Genomic DNA, 20,541 nt, shown 5'->3' with positions numbered 1-20,541 from the left:
AATAGAGGCAATAGCATACACTAAAGAATAAAATATAATAGGCATAACAGAATCATGGTGGGATGAGACACATGACTGGGCAGTTAATTTAAATGGGTACACGTTTTTTAGGAAAGATAGGTAAACCATGAAGGGTGGTGGGGTATGTTTGTATGTCAACCATGAGTTAAAGTAAAATCTTAGGCATGTGGTGTGTGACGAGGAAAATGTGGAAGCTTTATGGGTAGATATCTGCTTGGGGCAAACTAAGGGAAATTACCTAATGTAAATATTAATGAGGAAGAACAGCTGCAAATTGGGAAAACTGCAAATCAGGTAACACATTAATTATTGGAGATTTTAATTACCTGGACATAAATTGGGATAGTGTGACTAGTACTTCAGCAAGGGTAATCAGGTTTTTGAATGTGTTAAATGTCACAACTGGTACAAGTACCAACTAGAAAGGATGCCTGTCTGGATCTCGTTTTAACAAATAATGTTGATCTTTTGACCAACATTCAAGTAGGGGAGCATTTGGGAAATAGCTATCACAATATGGTAATTTTAAAAATAAACTCAAAAAAGCAAAAGCATGTGGGGTATACTAAAACGTATAATTTTTAAATAGCCAATTTAAATAAGATTAGGGCAGTTCTACAACATATTGACTGGCATAAACGCCTTAGTGCAAAAAACACTGAGGATAAATGGAAACTATTTAAACAAATATTAGAAAGGTACATTTCTCAGTATGTACCATTGGGTAATACATATAAAAGAAACAAATTGAAACCAATGTGGCTTAGTAGAGAAGTAAAACAAGAGGTTAAAAATAAGAAAAGGGCATTTAAAGCATTTAAATCCGACATATCAGAGGTATCCTATATAAGATATAAGGAAGCCAATAATGCTTGCAAGAAGGCAAATAAAGTGGCTCAACTAGAAAATGAGAAATTGATAGCCAAAGAATGCAAAACCAACCCCACCATTTTTTTCAAGCGCATTAGTTCTAAAAAAAACAAACAAAAATGAAAGTGTAGGTACACTGGAAACAGAGATGGGTTCTGTTAGCTAATTAAGACTAGGAAAAGGCAGACATTTTAAATAACAATTTTTCTTCAGTATATATTAATGAGGATCCTATGGCAAGAGATATGCAAATGATTGCTGCAAAAAACTTGCAGATAACTTGTGATTGGATAACTCGAGACACGGTGCTTCAGCTGTTAAAGAAAATTAATGTAAATAAAGCTCAGAGGCCTGACGGTATTCACGCACAAATACTTAAGAAGCTAAGTGGGATAATAAGTGAACCTCAGTATTTAATTTTTCAAGAGTCTTTTGTTTCCGGTATTGTACCGGAGGATTGGAGGAAGGCAGATGTTGTTCCTATATTTAAAAAGGGTTCAAAATCCTTTCCTGGAAATTATAGACCTGTGAGCTTAACTTCTGTGACTGGGAAAATATTTCAAGAGCTATTAAGGTATAATATTCAGGAATTCATTGGGAAGAACTTTGTTATTAGCAATAATCAACGTGGAAACATAGGTCATGTCAAACTAACCTAATTGCATTCTACGAAGAAGTAAATAGAAGTATAGTTCAGGGTGTTGCAGTGGATGTGGTCTACTTGGATTTTGCCAAGGCATTTGATACGGTTCCTCACAATAGGTTAGTCTTCAAACTAAGAAAACTAAGAAATTGGTCTAGATGAATATTCTTGTTCTTGGGTAGAACATTGGCTTAAGGATAGAGTACAACGAGTTGTCATTAATGGTAAATTTTCAGGCTGGACAAAAATGGTTAGTGGTGTCCCTCAGGGCTCTGTTTTGGGACCACTTCTATTTATACATTATCTTGAAAAGTGCTTTGGAAGCCATGTGTCAGTGTTTGCAGGTGACACAAAACTGCAGGTGTTGTGCAGAACAACGTACGGGTAGGTCTGTAATAAAAGAGGGCAAACATTAATGATGAAAAAACACATGTAAACATGTAAATTATTTCTCAGGTTGTGTAATGTAAGTGTTGTAAACAGATTACTTCCATCTATCCAATCTTTTAATAATATGTCCATACTGGAAGAGGCTGCTCCTATTCTGAATGAGCAATTAGCAATTTGTAGAGTTCTGCCTTCCTAGCCGTAGCAGGGAAAGGTATGACATAGCTCTGCTGCTAATTTTGGTATAGTCCATGATCTCAGGGACCCGGGGGTAGCAGGAACAAGGGATTATGCAGGGTAACCTGCTCTGACGGGGTTGCAGGGCCTGGTAGGCGTATTTTGGAGAGACTTGTTGTCTCCTGAAATTGATTCTTGTGACATCCTTGTTACGGCTGCCTCCAGGCTGGCTGGAAGTTGGACCATAGAAAAGGATGCTCCTAGCGCTCACCAAAGGACCATCAGCACCGTAGACACCATAACTACTGCGTAGACACCATAAGTACTGCAGACTCCATGAACCGCCGCTGCTGGGCTGGTATCTTACTGTCTGCTATCCACCCTGGACCTACGACCAGGCTCCAGGGTCCAGTGGGTGATCTCTCTTCCTTCTGCAGAGCAAAGCAGGATCAGGAACAAGAGCTCTTACAAGAACTCAGTAGCTAAGGGAGTATGAAGAGCATAGCAATCCCTGTAGTGATTATAGCTGTCCCCTACAAACATGAGTCAAGGCTGCAAGTTAGAGGGTCAAGTCATTCTTTTTTATTGGCACAAAAAGAACCTTCTTTTAGGCAGGATCCCCTTAGATAGGACCACCCACAGGGCGTTACAAAACAACCAATCACACACGTACATTACAGAAAACACTCCCAGCAATTACACACAAACTCCTCCCCTCTGCCTGTGATATAATTATGTTACACAAGGGTTTAACATAATTATCACAGACAGTAAAAATATAGTTTTTACACATACACTGTAACTTTAAAAACATCCAATCTTCATAAAAATTACATATTATTAATCAGCACACTTTAAACATAAACACTCTCAAAAATCCATCCAGTAGATCAAAAGTTAGACAGAAGTCCTTTATGACCGACCGCAAGCACATTTTCCTGCCCAAAACAGTTCCATAGATTTGGGCTGTGCGGTCGGTCAATTTCATGCAGAAAAACGCCGAAAAACGAAAAAGTCCCATTTGAACGTGCATTCGAATCTTCGAACGGGACTTAGTCTTTGTAGCTGAAAATTCAGTATGGGAGAAGGTAAAGGTCAGCGGTGTTCGTGGAAATGTGTAGCCGATTTTAGTTCCATGAATTTGGCTACACATACCACTGACCTCGTTCGAAGAACAAAGATGGCTGCCGCCACGTGTTCGTTTGCACGAACTGCGGCCACCCAGCGGTCGGCAATTTACCTACAGCAGGCTTCCAGCCTGGGAGGTAAATTGCCTGCACACTTCCACTTCTGGGTGGTCCGCCTGTGTGGTACTTGGTTCAGTAAGCCCCATTTACTGAACCAAGTGAGAGAAAGCCAGGGATAAGTTATTTTACAGGTTTGGGGACACCGTCTTAAAGGGGCATTGTTCAGCAAACTCACTATATGTCCCCAGACGGTTCTTAATGGGCCATACACACCCAGTAAAAGTCCATACTGTTTTTAAAGGGACCATTCTCCCAGGGCCATAGTCATGCGGGAGGAGGCTGGCAAATAGGCTTCTCCACAATCCAAGGAAGCAGGGCAATTTATTATTTAAAGGGCCAGTTACAAATAGCAGTTTGTAACAATCCTGTAAAGAAAATATTAATGAGTATACTTCTAAATGCTAGCAATAACCTTCCTGTAGAACTGGCTTGCTAACTAGTGCCGTTAACTAATACGTGACAGGTGAGGCCCTGCTAGTTGCCAAGTAGCGGTGAGAGGCTCTATTATTTGGGCTGTGGGGACTTGTGGCCATGAAACGTTGTTGGCCTCTCGTGCCAAAAAGAGAGCAAAATACTTGTGGCCGTGACTTGTGAGGCCCTGACTTTAATCCCTGTAGAAAGGTGTGCAAGGCAGCTCACTAGGAGTTGGACCGTTGGGCTAAACCTCAGTGGTAAGGTGGGGGTTTGGCCTTGCAGGACCATGAACTAATTTACGCTAGGGCCAGCACCTAACCCTAAAAGCCAATTCTCTTTCCCTAGTCGGGGCTTGTCTCTTCCTCAATTGATCATAAGCGTACAGGTATGTACCTAAGAGAAGTGAACATTGGAGGAAAGCTAAGCAATATACCTAAGAATGAGAAAACCAACAATTAGATTAAGACTTGTTTTGGGGTGTTTTTTTTTAAATAAAAAGGGAGGGGAAATAATTAGTGCTTAAAAGAATTCAACTAGAACATACCCTTAATTAATAAGAAGAGACCGTGGTTTAATACAGGACTGAGTCTGAGTGTATCCTACAAGTAAATTTGATACTGTGGGTATTTAGAGTGATGTTAACTAAAAGGGGGGGGAGAGAACAAGGGTGAGTAAAATTATCTGTACCTGTGCGCGAGGAGTTTGGCTTCTGAATCCTATTACGCCTATTGGTGAATACTTCTAGGTGGAGAAGACAGAAAGTGCAATAGAAAGTCAACACCCTGCTAAATGTCTTTAAATCGTATAGAAGAAACTGTGTTATTGTCTGTAAATGGGTAACGTATAACATGTGCATATTGAGGACCTTATATGGGTTGACAATTACTATAGACAAGCTCCTATTGATATAGGTTATGATCAGAAAGAAAAAAAAAAGGCTTAGTGAGGCCTTGTGAAATTGAGGTTAACATAATAAGTGTAATGTTAAATACCTGGGACACAAGTATTCGCAGCAGCAATATCAACAATCCTTTGTTACTGGTTCGATTTGATGTACCTAGAACCGTGACAAAGTAGGAGTACAAAGTAAAACACATTATATATATATATATATATATATATATATATATATATGTTTATCGGCTAAAATAATCTGTACGTGCAGAAAAAACTTGTACTTAACTGTGATTGAGAAGGTTAAAATGCTAATAGAAAAAATATGGGGAATTGTAGGAACTAGGAAATTTTATTATATTTAGTAGCTATATTTAAGCGTGAAATTGCTTACAACTTAGGTATTACTGCAACTATTAAATGAAAGAATAAGGTAGGAGCGTGGATAGAACAGGGATAGGCAACCTTCGGTACTCCAGATGTTGTGGACTACATCCCCCATAATGCTCTTACATCCATAATGCTGGCAAAGCATCATGGGAGGTGTAGTCCAAAACATCTGGAGTGCCAAAGGTTACCTATGCCTGATCTAGAATGTACAGTTAGTAATCTAATAATTAACAGTAAAAGAACTCACAAAAGATATGTGAAATAACCGAACTATAAGACCAAGGTGAATGTAGCCCTAGAACCCGAAATATTGAGCCTGTGCATGATGAACATGCAAACCTAAGAAGACTGAATTAAAATCTACTAATAAATGGACAGATTTAACAAACAGTAACTGTGCTTGTAATGAGTAAAGAGTGTACAAATGCATCCAAAAGTGTGAGAAATTTTCAAACAGATAAACCCACGAAATACTAAATGAGAAGTACAAGTGTGCGGAAAAAATACGAATGGAATGCACTTGGAATGGAAAACCAATCTAGTAGTTATATGCCAAATAAACACGATAATGCATTGAAACATCAATATTTTAAACTAAACCAACCAAACGTAAGTTTAAATGTATGAATGTAGCCAGTAAATATTTGAACAAAATCTACTGAATGACATGATTAGACATACGAATGAAACAAGTAATAATATTTAAACGGATTCAAGCAAATGAAGATTAAATGTACAAATGTAACAAGTAATGATATTTAAACAAAATCAACTGAATGACATGTTTAAACGTGTGAATGTAACAAAGTGAACTTAAGAGAAGGGAGCCAATCCCTGCGTTTTAAGCCCAAACGTGGGAAAACTGAACGGTTATTCACTACGTGTACATATGTATGTGTGCCGAGTCTCGTGACCGGGAGACTGCAAGTTTCTGAAGTAGAGCCGGAGGCTGGGAACAATGAAGGCTGCCAGACTGATGCTCACATGAAATTGGCATGAAGGACCAGAGTGGAAGTGCTGGTTGCTATGGTAACCAGATCAAATAGCGGAAACGGCGTAGGAGACTTGCATTTATTTAGGGAAAACTCTTCCCACAAATTCAGACCTATGGCCTTCTACATATGTATACACACCACACACACACTACATGGCAAAATGACTTATGGGGCTGGCATACATTTTGTTCGAGGACTGCTTTGTATCCCCAGTCCAGGTGAACATGGATCTCATTACAATGATGCCCTCCCCCCGGAAAGATTCCTGCGGACACCCATGTATGTGGCGTCTTTTGCACAAGGTGAACCAGTTCAGGCCTAGTATCATCAGTGGAGTTCTTTGCATTAGCCTGTACTTTTTCCTCTTGTGAATGCAGTGTCTCTCCTCGCTGATTATTCATTTAGAAGCGATACAGTCCTGGCAACTGTTACTGAAGGCGTAACAGTTTAGGCCTTGTATTGCATGCACAAAGTTACACTAGCTCACCTGGCAAACTTCTACCCTGAGCGCTAGGACTCTGGTACTTGAGTCGCTAATCCCTGGCAAAGCAGGATACTGTCAGGGCTCCGCGGGCAGCTGTGAGGGGAGGCTGCAATCCTCTCGCAGCACTCACCCTCGGTCCGTCGCCGCCCGCGGTCCCCTCTCCTCTTACCGGTCAGCGAGCGGTGTCCTCTCCCCTTGACACGCCGCTCGCGTCCTCCTCTCCTCCTCCCAGCGGCAGCATGTCTAACGCTGCACGCTGGGAGCCGGCACTGATATCAGAACGCCGGGGTCACTCACGTGACCCGGCGTTAAAGCCACCACGCAACAATCACAATGGGGGGGTATGGATATCCCCCACGTGTGATTGTTAATTCTGATTGGAAGTTATCCAATCAGAATTAAGATAAGGATATAAATACTTACCTTTTCTGTCTCTCAGTGCCCTGTTGTGGTCTTTGCTTGCTATTATTGATTCTGAGCTTGTGTTTTCTGGTTACGTACTCTCTGGCTTGTTAATCTGACTTTGTGACTTTCTCCTACCCTTTGACCTCGGCTTGTTTCTCGTTATTCTGTCTTCTGGTTCCCCTTACTCGGCTTGTCTCCTGACTATTCTGTGTGTTTTTAGCCCGGCCACTCTAAGGTCCGGTACTGCACCTTTTCTGTGTGTGTGTGTGTGTTAGCGTGTTGGGTTCCCCGAATCGTGACATTACATCAGGGCCAAAATGGAACCTGCTGACATTCCACAGCTACTTGTTAATCAGGAGGCTAGAATGGATGGTTTAGACCACCGTATGGACCAGTTTGCCCAGGCTTTACAACCCATACTGGCTCGTACTGCACACTTGCAACCTGCCGTTCAGGAGGGTGCTGCTGCTGTGTCCGAACCCATTCCCACTCCGGTACCTGTTCCTGCTCACGTAGTTCATATGACGCCGCCACAGCGCTACAGCGGTGACCCAGCATTGTGTCGTGGTTTCCTCAACCAAATTGATATCCATTTGGTGATGAATCCACGTTCCTATCCCACTGACAGATCCAAAATTGTCTTTTTGATAAACCACCTGTCCGGCAGAGCTTTAGCATGGGCAAACCCCATGTGGGAGAGTATGTCTCCTATGTCCTTTGCAGATTTTTTGACAGCATTTAAACGCACGTTTGATCAACCCGGTAGGGTTGCCTCTGCTGGCAAAGCTCTGCTTAGGGTTCGACAGGGTAACAGATCTGTAGCGGATTATACTATCGAATTCCGCACTCTAGCAGCTGAAGTGGTTTGGAATAACGACGCCCTCGTAACAGCCTTTCAGGAGGGTTTGGCCGCTTACATACTGGATGAAATAGCATCCAGGGAACTGCCTGTTCTTCTGGATGATGTTATAGACTATGTAATTCTTATTGATAACCGTATTAGAGAGAGGCGTAGTCAAAGACGGATGGATACACGTGTGTTACCTGCTCTACCCAGCACTGCATTACTAGCATTACCCGCTCCTAGGCAACCATCCCCCGAACCCATGCAATTGGGTGCTACGGTGGTTTAATGAGGCTGAAAGAACGTATCGTAGAAGGGAGGGGTTATGTCTTTATTGTGGAAAGAGGGGGCACCACTGTAATACCTGCCCTAAACTACAGGGAAACTACAGCACCTAAGGCCTAGAGAGGGGTCGGCCTTGGGTGTTATGACTTTGTCCCCTCATGTGTCCATCTCCAGACCGTTTATTACGGTTTCTCTTTTGGTCAATAAAACCACTCTAACAACTAAAGCCTTGATCGATTCAGGTGTGGCAGACAACCTTATGGATGAGAACTTTGCCAAAACCGCAGCCCTGACTTTGATCCGAAAGGCCACACCCTTGGCCGTTGAGGCCATAGATGGTAGACCACTTGAGAAACCTCTGGTGACCCATGAAACACAAGATATAGTTATGTCTGTGGGTGCTTTACACAAGGAAAGGTTAACCTTCCAAATAATTGACTCCGCTACTGCTTCCATCATTCTGGGTTTTCCCTGGTTAGTTAAACTTAAAAATCTATCCTATATCGCAGACGCTAAAAGGTTATCCTCTCGTCAGGCTAGATGGTCTTTATTTCTCTCACGCTTTCAGTACATCATCACTTACAGGCCTGGACATCGCAATGTCAAGGCTGAAGCTATCTCCCGCCAGTACGAACCTGTAGATTCAATTGCCTCTACTCCTGAGCCCATTGTACCTACATCTAATATAATAGCTGCTACCCGTTTGGTTATTTCGTCTCTTTTTCTTGATGGTATCAAGACATACGAATCCCAAGCACCCTCTGAGACTCCTGTTGGTAAGCTATACGTAAAAGTGAAAGACAGAAAGAAGTTATTAGCTTTATTTCACACAGCCAAAACTGCTGGTCATCCAGGGGTTACCAAGACTTACAACGGTCTCCTCCAACAGTTTTGGTGGCCCTCACTTTAAAAAGATGTGGCAGATTATGTGCAGGCTTGCCGTGTCTGCACACAGTGTAAGTCCCCTAATGTTAAACCCCTGGGACTCCTTATGCCCCTATCTGTACCCAAGAAACCATGGACACACTTATCCATGGACTTTATTGTGGATCTTCCGTCATCTGATGGACAGACAGTAATTTTGACTGTAACCGATAGGTTCTCCAAAATGGCGCACTTCATTCCGCTTAAGAAGCTACCTTCTGCGGTTCAGTTGGCTTGGGTGTTTGCCAAAGGAGTGTTCCGCTTGCATGGTATACCACAAGATATCGTATCTGACAGGGGCCCTCAGTTTGTCTCTCGGTTTTGGAGGGGCTTTTGTGCTGAGATGGGGGTCTCCTTATCGTTTACTTACTCCTATCATCCGTAATCTAATGGAGCTGCCGAACGGGCAAATCAGTCTGTGGAGTTGTATTTACGCTGTTTCACAAATGCACACCAGGACAACTGGTCCCATCTCTTTCCCTGGGCTGGATTTGCCAGGAACACTGTGTCTCACTCTTCTACTAGCGTAAGTCCTTTTATGGTGGCTTATGGGTTCCAACCCTCTGTCCTTCCCGGTGTGTTCTCCGACAAGGGAATGCCCGCTTTGGATGAGCACCTCGCCTCCTTACGGAAGATGTGGGATCAGGTCCATGCTGCTCTTTGTCGTGCGGCTGCTGCTCAAAAGAGATTTGCTGATCGTCGTAGGTGTGCGGCTCCTTCTTATGCTCCGGGTGATAGGGTTTGGTTGTCCTCTAGGAATCTCCGCCTTAGGGTTCCCTCGATGAAGTTCGCGCCAAAGTTCCTTGGTCCCTATAAGGTATTGCGTAGGGTAAATCCTGTGTCCTACTCCCTGGCCTTGCCTCCTTCCATGCGTATACCTAACACCTTTCACACCTCCCTTTTGAAGCCCTTGCTCTGTAATTGGAAGTTATCCAATCAGAATTAAGATAAGGATTTAAATACTTACCTTTTCTGTCTCTCAGTGCCCTGTTGTGGTCTTTGCTTGCTAGTATTGATTCTGAGCTTGTGTTTTCTGGTTACGTACTCTCTGGCTTGTTAATCTGACTTTGTGACTTTCTCCTACCCTTTGACCTCGGCTTGTTTCTCGTTATTCTGTCTTCTGGTTCCCCTTCCTCGGCTTGTCTCCTGACTATTCTGTGTGTGCTTAGCCCGGCCACTCTAAGGTCCGGTACTGCACCTTTTCTGTGTGTGTGTGTGTTAGCATGTTGGGTTCCCCGAATCGTGACAGGTACACTTCAGAGATTCTCTGGGTATTACAAGATATTCTAACTAAAAACCTCTAGTGTTTTGTCTTTGGAGCGATCACCATATAGTGGACCTTACATAGTTAAAACCAATCTTCTTCATGATGTAAAAGCGAACTCCAACTAACTGGGACTTTTTTTATATGAGCACTCACCTTTTCTACATTTACAGGCATGACACACTTGTTTGCATAATATAGGGAGGAGTATGCAGGTACAGTAATTACAGTGTGGGAATGTAGGATGGGAAAGAGACTAATACAAACTCCAGCTGGGTACACAGAATACACTAACCTCTGCCCTCTTTGGGATGACGTAGCTAGACCTCCATATACCTCTAGCTGGTTCCCTTTCTGGTCTGGTTCCCTTTCAGACCTCCAAATACCTCTAGCTTGTTCCCTTTCTGCTCTTGCAACACAATGGGTCTGCTTGACCATTTTGCTGTAAGCAAAAACAGGATGTGATGCTGTTGACTCAGCCCCTCCTCCCTCTGTGCTTTCTAAACCTCTTACATCTTACAATAGCTTGCTAGGTGCATGTCCTTATCCCATCCTGGCATCTAGCTGAGGCCATCTGAGACAAAAAGTAACTGAATACATTACCCATGCACTAGCATAGCTGTTACATATCCCTCTTGTATGCCTACATGTTACAATAAGGGAGAGCTTTCATAGTGCCTTGACATTACACACATCAACTCTATACAAGGTCTCCAGCCTCCCCCAAGTCCAATTTCCCGCAGGGGCGGCATCTCCTCGCCTTTCATGCATGCAAGTGCCACTCTTCTCCAAGCATTCAACATCGCCTAGTGAAGTGTGCTGGGAGTCCCGCAACAGGACATCAAGCATAAAACATGAACCAGGATAACGTGGCTTGTACTCGACCCTCCTGAATAAGGTATCCTGTAACCCCTGGGGTCAAGGTCCTTAGCCCCAAAGCACATAGTCACAATTCTTGCTTGTGATGGTGGCACGCCTCTTCCAGCATCCTCCATTAATTGCTCAATAGGGTTAAACAAGTTGGTACCAGGCACAAGCCCAGTGCGATAAACAGTGCCATATACCATAACTCATGCACCATTGAGCGATCTAAGTGGCAGGAAATGGCGCCTTTTTTATGGTTGCGTGCATTGCATTTCTATTGATAGTAGCAAAATTGTGTAGTGAGTGTTCACTGTTTCTTTAAAGGCATAATAATAAGTATAATTAACTTGTACTGTAATTAAAGTCCCTAACAACTGATATTCACGTTATATCATTCATGTGCATTATAGGAGCCAAAGCAGAGATTTACATACTCAAGAGAGTATCATTCAGCGACTGTGAGCCCTTTAGATCTTGATAAAGAAAGGAAGGAGATTGCAACCGTATCAAAAAGCAAATGGAAGACATGCACGGGTTTTATATATCCTGGATTCAAAAGCAGCATCAAAAGCAATGCACATCCGAAACAACTCGATGATGCTCGTATTGATGATTTAGCTAAGGTATGTTATTTTTAAGTGGTAACTAATGCATTATAGCTCAGTTCCACAGGTATGGGTACCTCCAGAGCTCTCATTGGGTGAAATGGTGTTAAAAGCTTCAACCTGATTTCCAGGTTATGGGCAGCCTAAACCAGTCAATATTGTACAATATCCATCTATCTATCCACTCCATCCCATATGTACTGTCTTATTCCATCTTATTAGATTCATTCATCTCATACCTCCATGTATTCCAGTCATGTTAAATTCTGACTGCATGGATAAACATAGAAACATAGAAACATACAATGTGACGGCAGATAAGAACAATTCGGCCCATCTAGTCTGCCCAGTTTTCTAAATACTTTCATTAGTCCCTGGCCTTAACTTATAGTTAGGATAGCCTTATGCCTATCCCACGCATGCTTAAACTCCTTTACTGTGTTAACCTCTACCACTTCAGCTGGAAGGCTATTCCATGCATCCACTACCCTCTCAGTAAAGTAATACTTCCTGATATTATTTTTAAACCTTTGTCCCTCTAATTTAAGACTATGTCCTCTTGTTGTGGTAGTTTTTCTTCGTTTAAATATAGTCTCCTCCTTTACTGTGTTGATTCCCTTTATGTATTTAAATGTTTCTATCATATCCCCCCTGTCTCGTCTTTCCTCCAAGCTATACATGTTAAGATCCTTTAACCTTTCCTGGTAAGTTTTATCCTGCAATCCATGAACCAGTTTAGTAGCCCTTCTTTGAACTCTCTCTCTAAGGTATCAATATCCTTCTGAAGATAGGGTCTCCAGTACTGTGTACAGTACTCCAAGTGAGGTCTCACCAGTGTTCTGAACAATGACATGAGCACTTCCCTCTTTCTACTGCTAATTCCTCTCCCTATACCACCAAACATTCTGCTAGCATTTCCTGCTGGTCTATTACATTGTCTGCCTACCTTTAAGTCATCAGAAATAATCACCCCTAAATCCCTTTCCTCAGATGTTGAGGTTAGGACTCTATCAAATATTCTGTACTCTGCCCTTGGGTTTTTACGTCCAAGATGCATTATCTTGCACTTATCCACATTAAATGTCAGTTGCCACAACTCTGACCATTTTTCTAGTTTACCTAAATCATTTTCCATTTGGCTTATCCCTCCTGGAACATCAACCCTGTTACATATCTTAGTATCATCCGCAAAAAGACACACCTTACCATCAAGACCTTCTGCAATATAACTAATAAAAATATTAAAGAGAATGGGTCCAAGTACAGATCCCTGAGGTACCCCACTGGTGACAAGCCCAAGCTTTGAATATACTCCATTGACTACAACCCTCTGTTGCCTGTCACTCAGCCACTGCCTTACCCATTCAACAATCAAAAAAATAAATAAATAATAATAAATAATAAATAAAAAAAAAGTAAAGTAACAAAGTGGTAAAAGGAGGCCAAAGGATTTTCTAAGTGACTTTTTTTTGTTGTTGTTGTCTGAAGGCTTGGAAAGAGAATATTCTGCATGCAAACATATTAAAACCTACTCTTACCCGGGATCGATGGAGTTGGGAACAGAGGCGAAGTGACTTTGACCTTTACCTAAAATACTATGATCGTTTTCCGCTGTTTGTACCAGGAGCTGTTCATCTGGCAGGTAAACTACTGAAGCATCATACAGGCTAATTGGGGTTTATAATTTCAAGTCCTATGCCAGTGGCCAGGCCTTATAAGCTAGGATGGAGAGTACATGTTACACCAGGGGTGAATTTGTCCCAGCCAGGTCTACATTTTCACTCGCTAATGACTAGTGGAGATTGGACATTTTGAGCCCTGGTTTAACAATAGCTTATTGCTACCTGGATTGGCCAGGTAAAATACCATTAAATCTAGTCACATCATTGCAGTATGTAAGTAAAATTATCTAATTTCATGCATCATAGAATGCTCCAGATAAAATTTCAAGACACTAAACAGTTTACACTGCCATTGTATAATAATGGAGCATTATCCCCTTAAAGGGAAAGTCTGGGCTATGCAATGCAAATGCTTTAATGCACTAATGCAGTTTATTGGCATTTGATGCATTATATTTATCTTAAGGCAATTAAAATAAAAGCTATACATGTTTTGTTTTTCCTGAGTTCCTAAAATCCTTTCTCTTAAGTTCTGCATTCAGAATGATCTCTCGAAACAGAATGCCTCTTCTTTCTTAATTTAGAATTATAAGCAATGATTTGAATAGATATCATAGCTTTTATAAACATCCTTGATTGCACCCTTCCAGTTGTCAGACAGCTGAGAGGGTGCTTTTACACGCTTTAAACACTCTAAAAGCAGATGTGAGACTTCTCATAGAGAAGCATTGGAAGCAGATATAAAAAATGAGTGTATAAAATGTATACTGCACATCTGTTCTGGGCTGTACCTGATCACATAATGTGTGATCAGGCATTGAGATCACAAAGAAACATATCTTACTGCAGCAAAAACATACGTCTGGGCACACCCAACAGTCAGTCATTTATTTGGAAAAGACAACGTTTTGGCACCATCCTGTGCCTTTCTCACTTAGGGCTCCTACCCCCTAGCTCGTGGGTGGAGGCCGGGAAGAGTCAGTAGGCCTCCTCACCTGGTCACTTAGGGCCCCCACTTGCCACTAGAGTCCCTTGTTTAGTTTAACCCCTTAAGGACTGAGCCAAATGTACACGTGATCAAAACAAAGCGTAAACAATAACTTGAATTTGCACTATATGTCTGTTCAGGAGTAATTCACTTCTTTCATATTATGTGCACCCACACGTATTATATATCATTTTATACAGGGTAAACAGGACTTTCATTTAACATCAAATATTTAGGTATGAAACATATTTTAACATGAATAAAATAGTTAAAAAAATGGGAGAAAATAAGAATTGAAAAAAAAATTTTTAGTTCTACATGACATTTTAACTGTGAATGTTTTTACTTACTTTTACTTTTACCAATACTTTTTGGTAGCCCAGGAATGAGAATTACCCCCATGATGGCATACCATTTGCAAAAGTAGACAACCCAAGGTATTGCAAATGGGGTGTGTCCACTCTTTTTTAGTAGCCACTTGGTCACAAACACTGGCCAACATTAGTATTAATATTTGTTTGTGTGTGAAAAATGCAAAAAACTAATTTGAAAGGCAATTTTGGCTAGTGTTTGTGACTAAGTGGCTACTAAAAAAGACTGGACATACCCCATTTGTAATACCTTGGGTTGTCTACTATTGCAAATGGTATCATTGGGGTAATTTTCATTCCTGGGCTACCATACGGTCTCAAAGGCAACATAACCAATTTTCAATGTGAAAAAACTGAAACATAAGCCTTATGTTTGACTCTGTAACTTTTAAAAAAAACACCATAAAACCTGTACATGAGGGGTACTGTTATACTCAGGAGACTTCGCTGAACACAAATATTAGTGTTACTGTTCGTTGACCCTGAGGAAATCCCCAGATTTAGGCTGAAACGTCGATTTTAAGATTATTCAATAAAGTACCATTTTACTTCAAGACCATGAGTGCTAGCCCATATTTACATTTTGTGTGTACATATATATATATACACGTGTGTGTATATATATGTGTGTATATATATGTATATAATTTTTTTATTATTTTTATTTATATATAGGTATATATAGTGATATATACGTATATACTTATGTATATATATAATTTCGTTCTACGTGTATTTTGATATCAATATATATATATATATATATATATATATATATATATATATATTAATTTTAAAATACAGTTAGAACGAAATTACACATATATTTTTTATTTATTTTTTATTATTATTATTTTTTCTTTAAGTATTAACATAATAATTTTTTATTATATATACATACATATATATATACATATATACATATATATATATATATAAAATGATAAAAAAAGCGCAATATAAAATTAATTCGTCTGTATGACACCAAATATTAAAAGTCCAAAGATAAAAATTTGTAGCTGCCAGACATAAAAGGTTATTCCGCAAACCTATGTGATAGAATGTCCAAAAGTAGATAAATGTCAGCGCTGTGCAATAGCCCCAAATAAGTGTTTGTGGGGAAGCTGTGTATTGAGATAAATGTGTATGATTTCCACCTCCACAGCGGTGGTTTAGGAAATTAGGGGAATTCTGTGTAAACTTTGTATCCAACAGCAGTGATCACAGTAACGTATCTTCAAAGATACAAACCAAGCAAAGAAAGTGCAACACAGTTTATTAATATCATGTAAAAATGAAACTCCAAATCCTTTAAAAAACTCATACACAGTAAAAAAGATGGTGTTTAAATCCTACTTTACATCAAGGAATCCAAACAGAGTCCATAATATGTAGCAGATAAGCAGTGTGCTGAAAGTATTACCACTCCGTTGGTCCAGCCTAAATTCAGAAAATGTCCAAGGATCCAGCCGAAATGCTGCAAATTCAAATGGAGGGATGACAAAGCCAAAGCCAAAGCCTGGAAAGACTTCTAACTCATCCACGCGTTCTGCCCGTACGCAGCGTTCCGCCCGTACTCAGGTGGAAATCATACACATGTATTTCAATACCCAGCTTCCCCACAAACACTTATTTGGGGCTATTGCACAGCGCTGACATTTATCTGCTTTTGGACATATATATAATGATAATGATTTAATCAATATCATTCTACGTGTATTTTGATATTACTATATATATATATATATATATATATATATATATATATATATATATATATATCAATATTAAAATACACTTAGACAGTGTATTTGTGTATATATATATATATATATATATATATATATATATATATGATCTAAGTATATATAATTAGATTTTACACTGTTTTAAACTGTTTTAATATTTTTTTTCAAGCAGCAGGGGGAGTACCTGTCATTACAGGCACTCCGCCTGCTGGCATTGCTATGGACGGCAATGCTTTTAAGTATAACCCCATGGAAGGGGTGTAACAACCGCATACAATGCCCCCTCCCAGGATCCTCCCCCTCCCCGGGAACCTAACGCGGGAAGGGCTTTGTCCCTTTGTCTCCAAAAGCCTGCTCCCAAACACAGGGTTTCCCCCATGCGGGGACAGGGGGGTCTTCATCCCAAGAGCCTCTGTACCTGGGAGTCCAAGCGCGGGAAAAAGAGACCATCCCTTTGTCTCCCAGGCACAGAGAGCCCGCCCACGGGAAAAGAGCTGGTCTCTTGGTCCTAGCGGGCACCCCAAAGCCAGACAAACTCGCCAGTGCCCCAGAAGTGCCCACACCAATCTCAGGGAACCTCGTATTGTTGCCTTTCTCGACCAGACTCCGCTCGCGAGGACTCTGTGTGAAACCCTGCAAGGGAAGCATCTCGTTACGGGACGCAAATGCTCCCCCTGGATGGCATTCGTCTGTACAAAATGGCGGCCACCCAGAGGGGCATTCATTAATTACTTCGCTTGCGGTTTCACACTAATGTTGAAAGTGCGAACGTTCTGATTAATTGGTGTGAACGTGTCAGGGATCTTACCTGGAGTGGGAGTCCGGCAGGCAGAGTTAAGGCACCCGTTGCAATTCGGCACAGACCGAGGGGACTCAGGACAGAAATCCCCAAGGCTGTGACACAGTGCACTGGGGCTGAAATAACCAGTGCTTCCTGGAACGCAGTACAGACAAGGGAAATCCAGAAGAGTAGTCGGTAACAGAATCAGAAGTCAGGGCTGGCGGCAATCAGGCAAAACAGTAGACGAGCAGGGGATCAAAACCAGGAGTCAGATGAACAGCAGTGAAACCAAACGGAACAGGAAACACGATCTGACAACGAGAACCAGACTTGCGGGGTTTAAATAGGAAGACTCAGCCAATAATCATGGAACCAGGAACAGGTGTGCAAATCCAGGCAAACAGGCTCAGACTACAGGATACCAAGAACATGTAGAAACAGTCAAAGAAGTGTGGAGCCCAATGTAAAGATCCTGACGGGGATGCAGGAAACTCAGGTTCGATCCCAGCCAGACCCAAATACACAATATTGTGCAAAGCACAATGATGATCCTGACAGAACGTTCGTCTGCACGAATGGTGGTCAAGGAGGGCTCATTAATTGTTTCCCTTGTGGTTTGACACTAAGGTTCTAAGCCAACATTCTAAATGGGGTATCGGGGTGGTACCTGTTCGGGAGGCAAATGAATCATGGAAGCACTCCCGGACGGGGAACGGGCAGAAGATACGAAAAGATGGGGAAGCACACATAATATCTGACAGGCAATTCACAGACCGGCAGCAGTCCCGCCACAAGGTTCAAACATTGAATTAAGCAACGTTAAAAAAACACAGCAGGAGAGGTGAGTATTGTGGGAAAATGTCTTTGACCACAGAAAATTAAGCGGACTTAAGCTCCTCCTTGGGTCAAAGGAGTTTAAGGGTAGGAAAAATACATAAGACAAAGTAGTCCTTTTTCTTCAGATAGAAAGAAAAGAAGAACAAATTATGAGCAAGAAAGAGCAGAGATAGTAGAAAGGTCAGTTTAGCGTGATAGTGCTGCCTTAAATGTTGGCCCGGGTGGCACAGGTTTATATGATGCATCGGGATACCTTTAACTCCCATAACTCTCGATTGAGAGTTATAGAAGCTAAAGAGAAACAACAAATTTGCACAGGATGTAGCAGGATTTGGTTGCTGGAAAGTGGTGCAGTCTTTCTTGTGTGGCCTAACAGCAGTTCATCATTTTCTTTGCTCCTTTTTTGCATGTCCATTTGTTTTAATGCAGGTATCTGTGTGTTGCAGTTATGTGTGATTCCATTTATTAATTCCTGATTGCCACCTCTACTAATGTATGTCTTTCCCTTAACTTCTTCCTGCATATTTCCAACACTTATTCTCCCTTCTTTCTCTCTCTTCTCTGCTTTTGTTTTTCCCTTACCCCTGCCAATGTCTGTCTCCATCTGCCCTTCATTTGTGTTTCTCACAATCTTTTCCCATTTTGTTTTTCCCCTTTCCTTTCTCAATCTCTTACCTACTTGTGTCTATCTCCCTAACTTGTCCCTCCATGTTCCGTATGTGTCTATTCAAACTCCCTATGATGCTCATGTGTTTATGCATTCCCTTATGTCTCTCATGTACCTCCATGTCGGCGTAAAGAATACAAAAGCAACGTATACCCTTAATGGAAGTGAATTAGGGATAACAACACACGAAAAGGACTTGGGAATTGTTATAGAAAAAAAACAATGCAATAATGTGCAATGTCAATCAGCAGTGGCCAAGGCCAGTAAGGTATTATCATGCATGAAAAAGGGCATTATCGGGACGAGAATATCATTTTGCCTCTTTATAAATCACTGGTAAGACCATATATTGAATATGCTGTGCAATTTTGGGCACCTGTTCTAAAGAAGGATATTATGGCACTAGAAAAAGTGCAGAGGCGGGCTACAAAATTAATAAAAGGAATGGAACATATCAGCTGTGAAGAAAGGTTAACAAATTTAAGCCTATTTAATTTAGAAAAACATCGCCTGAGAGGGGATATGATAACATTATACAAATATATTCGGGGCCAATACAAACCATTGTGTGGCAATCTATTCACAAACCGGACTTTACATAGGACACGAGGCCATGCGTTTAGACTGGTAGAAAGAAGATTTCGTCTAAGGCAAAGGAAAGGTTTTTTTACTGTGAGAACAATCCGGATGTGGAATTATCTGCCTGAAGAGGTGGTTTTATCAGAGTCCATACAGATGTTCAAACAGCTACTGGATGCATACTTGCAAAAACAGAATATTCAAGGATATAATCTTTCAATGTAGGGTAATAACTGCTTGATCCAAGGATAAATCTGACTGCCATTATGGGGTCAAGAAGGATTTTTTTTCCTAGCTTGTTGCAAAATTGTGCTTCAAGCTGTTTTTTTTTTGCCTTCTTTTGGATCAACAGCAAAAAACAAACGTGAGGAAGGCTGAACTTGATGGACGCAAGTCTCTTTTCAGCTATGTAACTATGTAAATATGTGTCTCTCTAGGACCCCATGTCCCTCATGTATGTCTTTAATCCCCCCATGCACCTCACATTTCTCATCAACCTCCCCATTTCCCTCATGTGTCTTTTGTATATTTTTGTTTGACATTCTTTTTTTTGGGTGGTGCTTGGTGTACACAAAGTTATCAATAGACATAGCAAAGTGTACATGAGCACATCAATGATAACATTATGTCAAGCAATCAGCACCATTTTAAATATATTGATAGTTAACCTAAAAGAACTCAAGACTGAGAACAAGCCAGTCACGTTGGGGTTCCGGGCAGATCTTGAGTCAGTTAGCTTACGAGCGGTTATTGAACATAAGTGCAATTTCCTCCTGCACTGCCGTCTTATTTGGATGGTGCTTCTGACTGGTAGCAAACCGACACCTCTACTAGACACTTCTGTTTCTCTTTATTCCCCCATATTCCTTATGTGAGCAGTATTTAATATATAGTGAAGAACAAAATAATTAGGTAATTAGTAGCAGTTTTGTCATATGTATTGCCATGAGAAGCATACCTGCTGAAGAAAATGACAGCATGTAAAAATAAAATATACAAATAAATTTTACAATTAAAAAAACAACTATCACAAATTGAAAAGCAAAATTTACATCAGGTAAATTGAAAAAAAAAATCATAAAGTGCTTAGTATGAATATTAGCAAGGTAATAACACATCATGTAACAACAAGTAAATTAAAGGAAAACTATAGTGTTAGGAATACAACGTTTTATTCCTAACTATAGTGCCCTCTGCCCCTGCTCGTGGCACATGAAGAGTTAAATAACTCTTTA

At 40.9% G+C, this 20,541-nt stretch overlaps 2 protein-coding genes across 2 annotated transcripts in view; both read left to right on the top strand.

The window, feature by feature from the left end:
- The window catches only part of LOC134568392 (dimethylaniline monooxygenase [N-oxide-forming] 2-like), a 489,265-nt gene that overhangs the window by 283,380 nt on the left and 185,344 nt on the right, over positions 1–20,541 (top strand). The gene's annotated exons all lie outside the window — the stretch shown is intronic.
- The window catches only part of CFAP92 (cilia and flagella associated protein 92 (putative)), a 219,034-nt gene that overhangs the window by 185,767 nt on the left and 12,726 nt on the right, over positions 1–20,541 (top strand). Inside the window, exons 14-15 of the mRNA XM_063426966.1 lie at positions 11,519–11,731; positions 13,202–13,355. Of these exons, the coding sequence (XP_063283036.1) occupies positions 11,519–11,731; positions 13,202–13,355 (367 nt within the window). The remainder of the gene's footprint in view (positions 1–11,518; positions 11,732–13,201; positions 13,356–20,541) is intronic.

The sequence above is a fragment of the Pelobates fuscus genome, chromosome 7 (genome assembly GCF_036172605.1).
Source record: "Pelobates fuscus isolate aPelFus1 chromosome 7, aPelFus1.pri, whole genome shotgun sequence".
In the NCBI taxonomy this organism is placed as follows: Eukaryota; Metazoa; Chordata; class Amphibia; order Anura; family Pelobatidae; genus Pelobates; species Pelobates fuscus.
The sequence above is the reverse complement of the archived record's forward strand: the minus strand, read 5'-3'. Positions and strand labels throughout refer to the sequence as shown.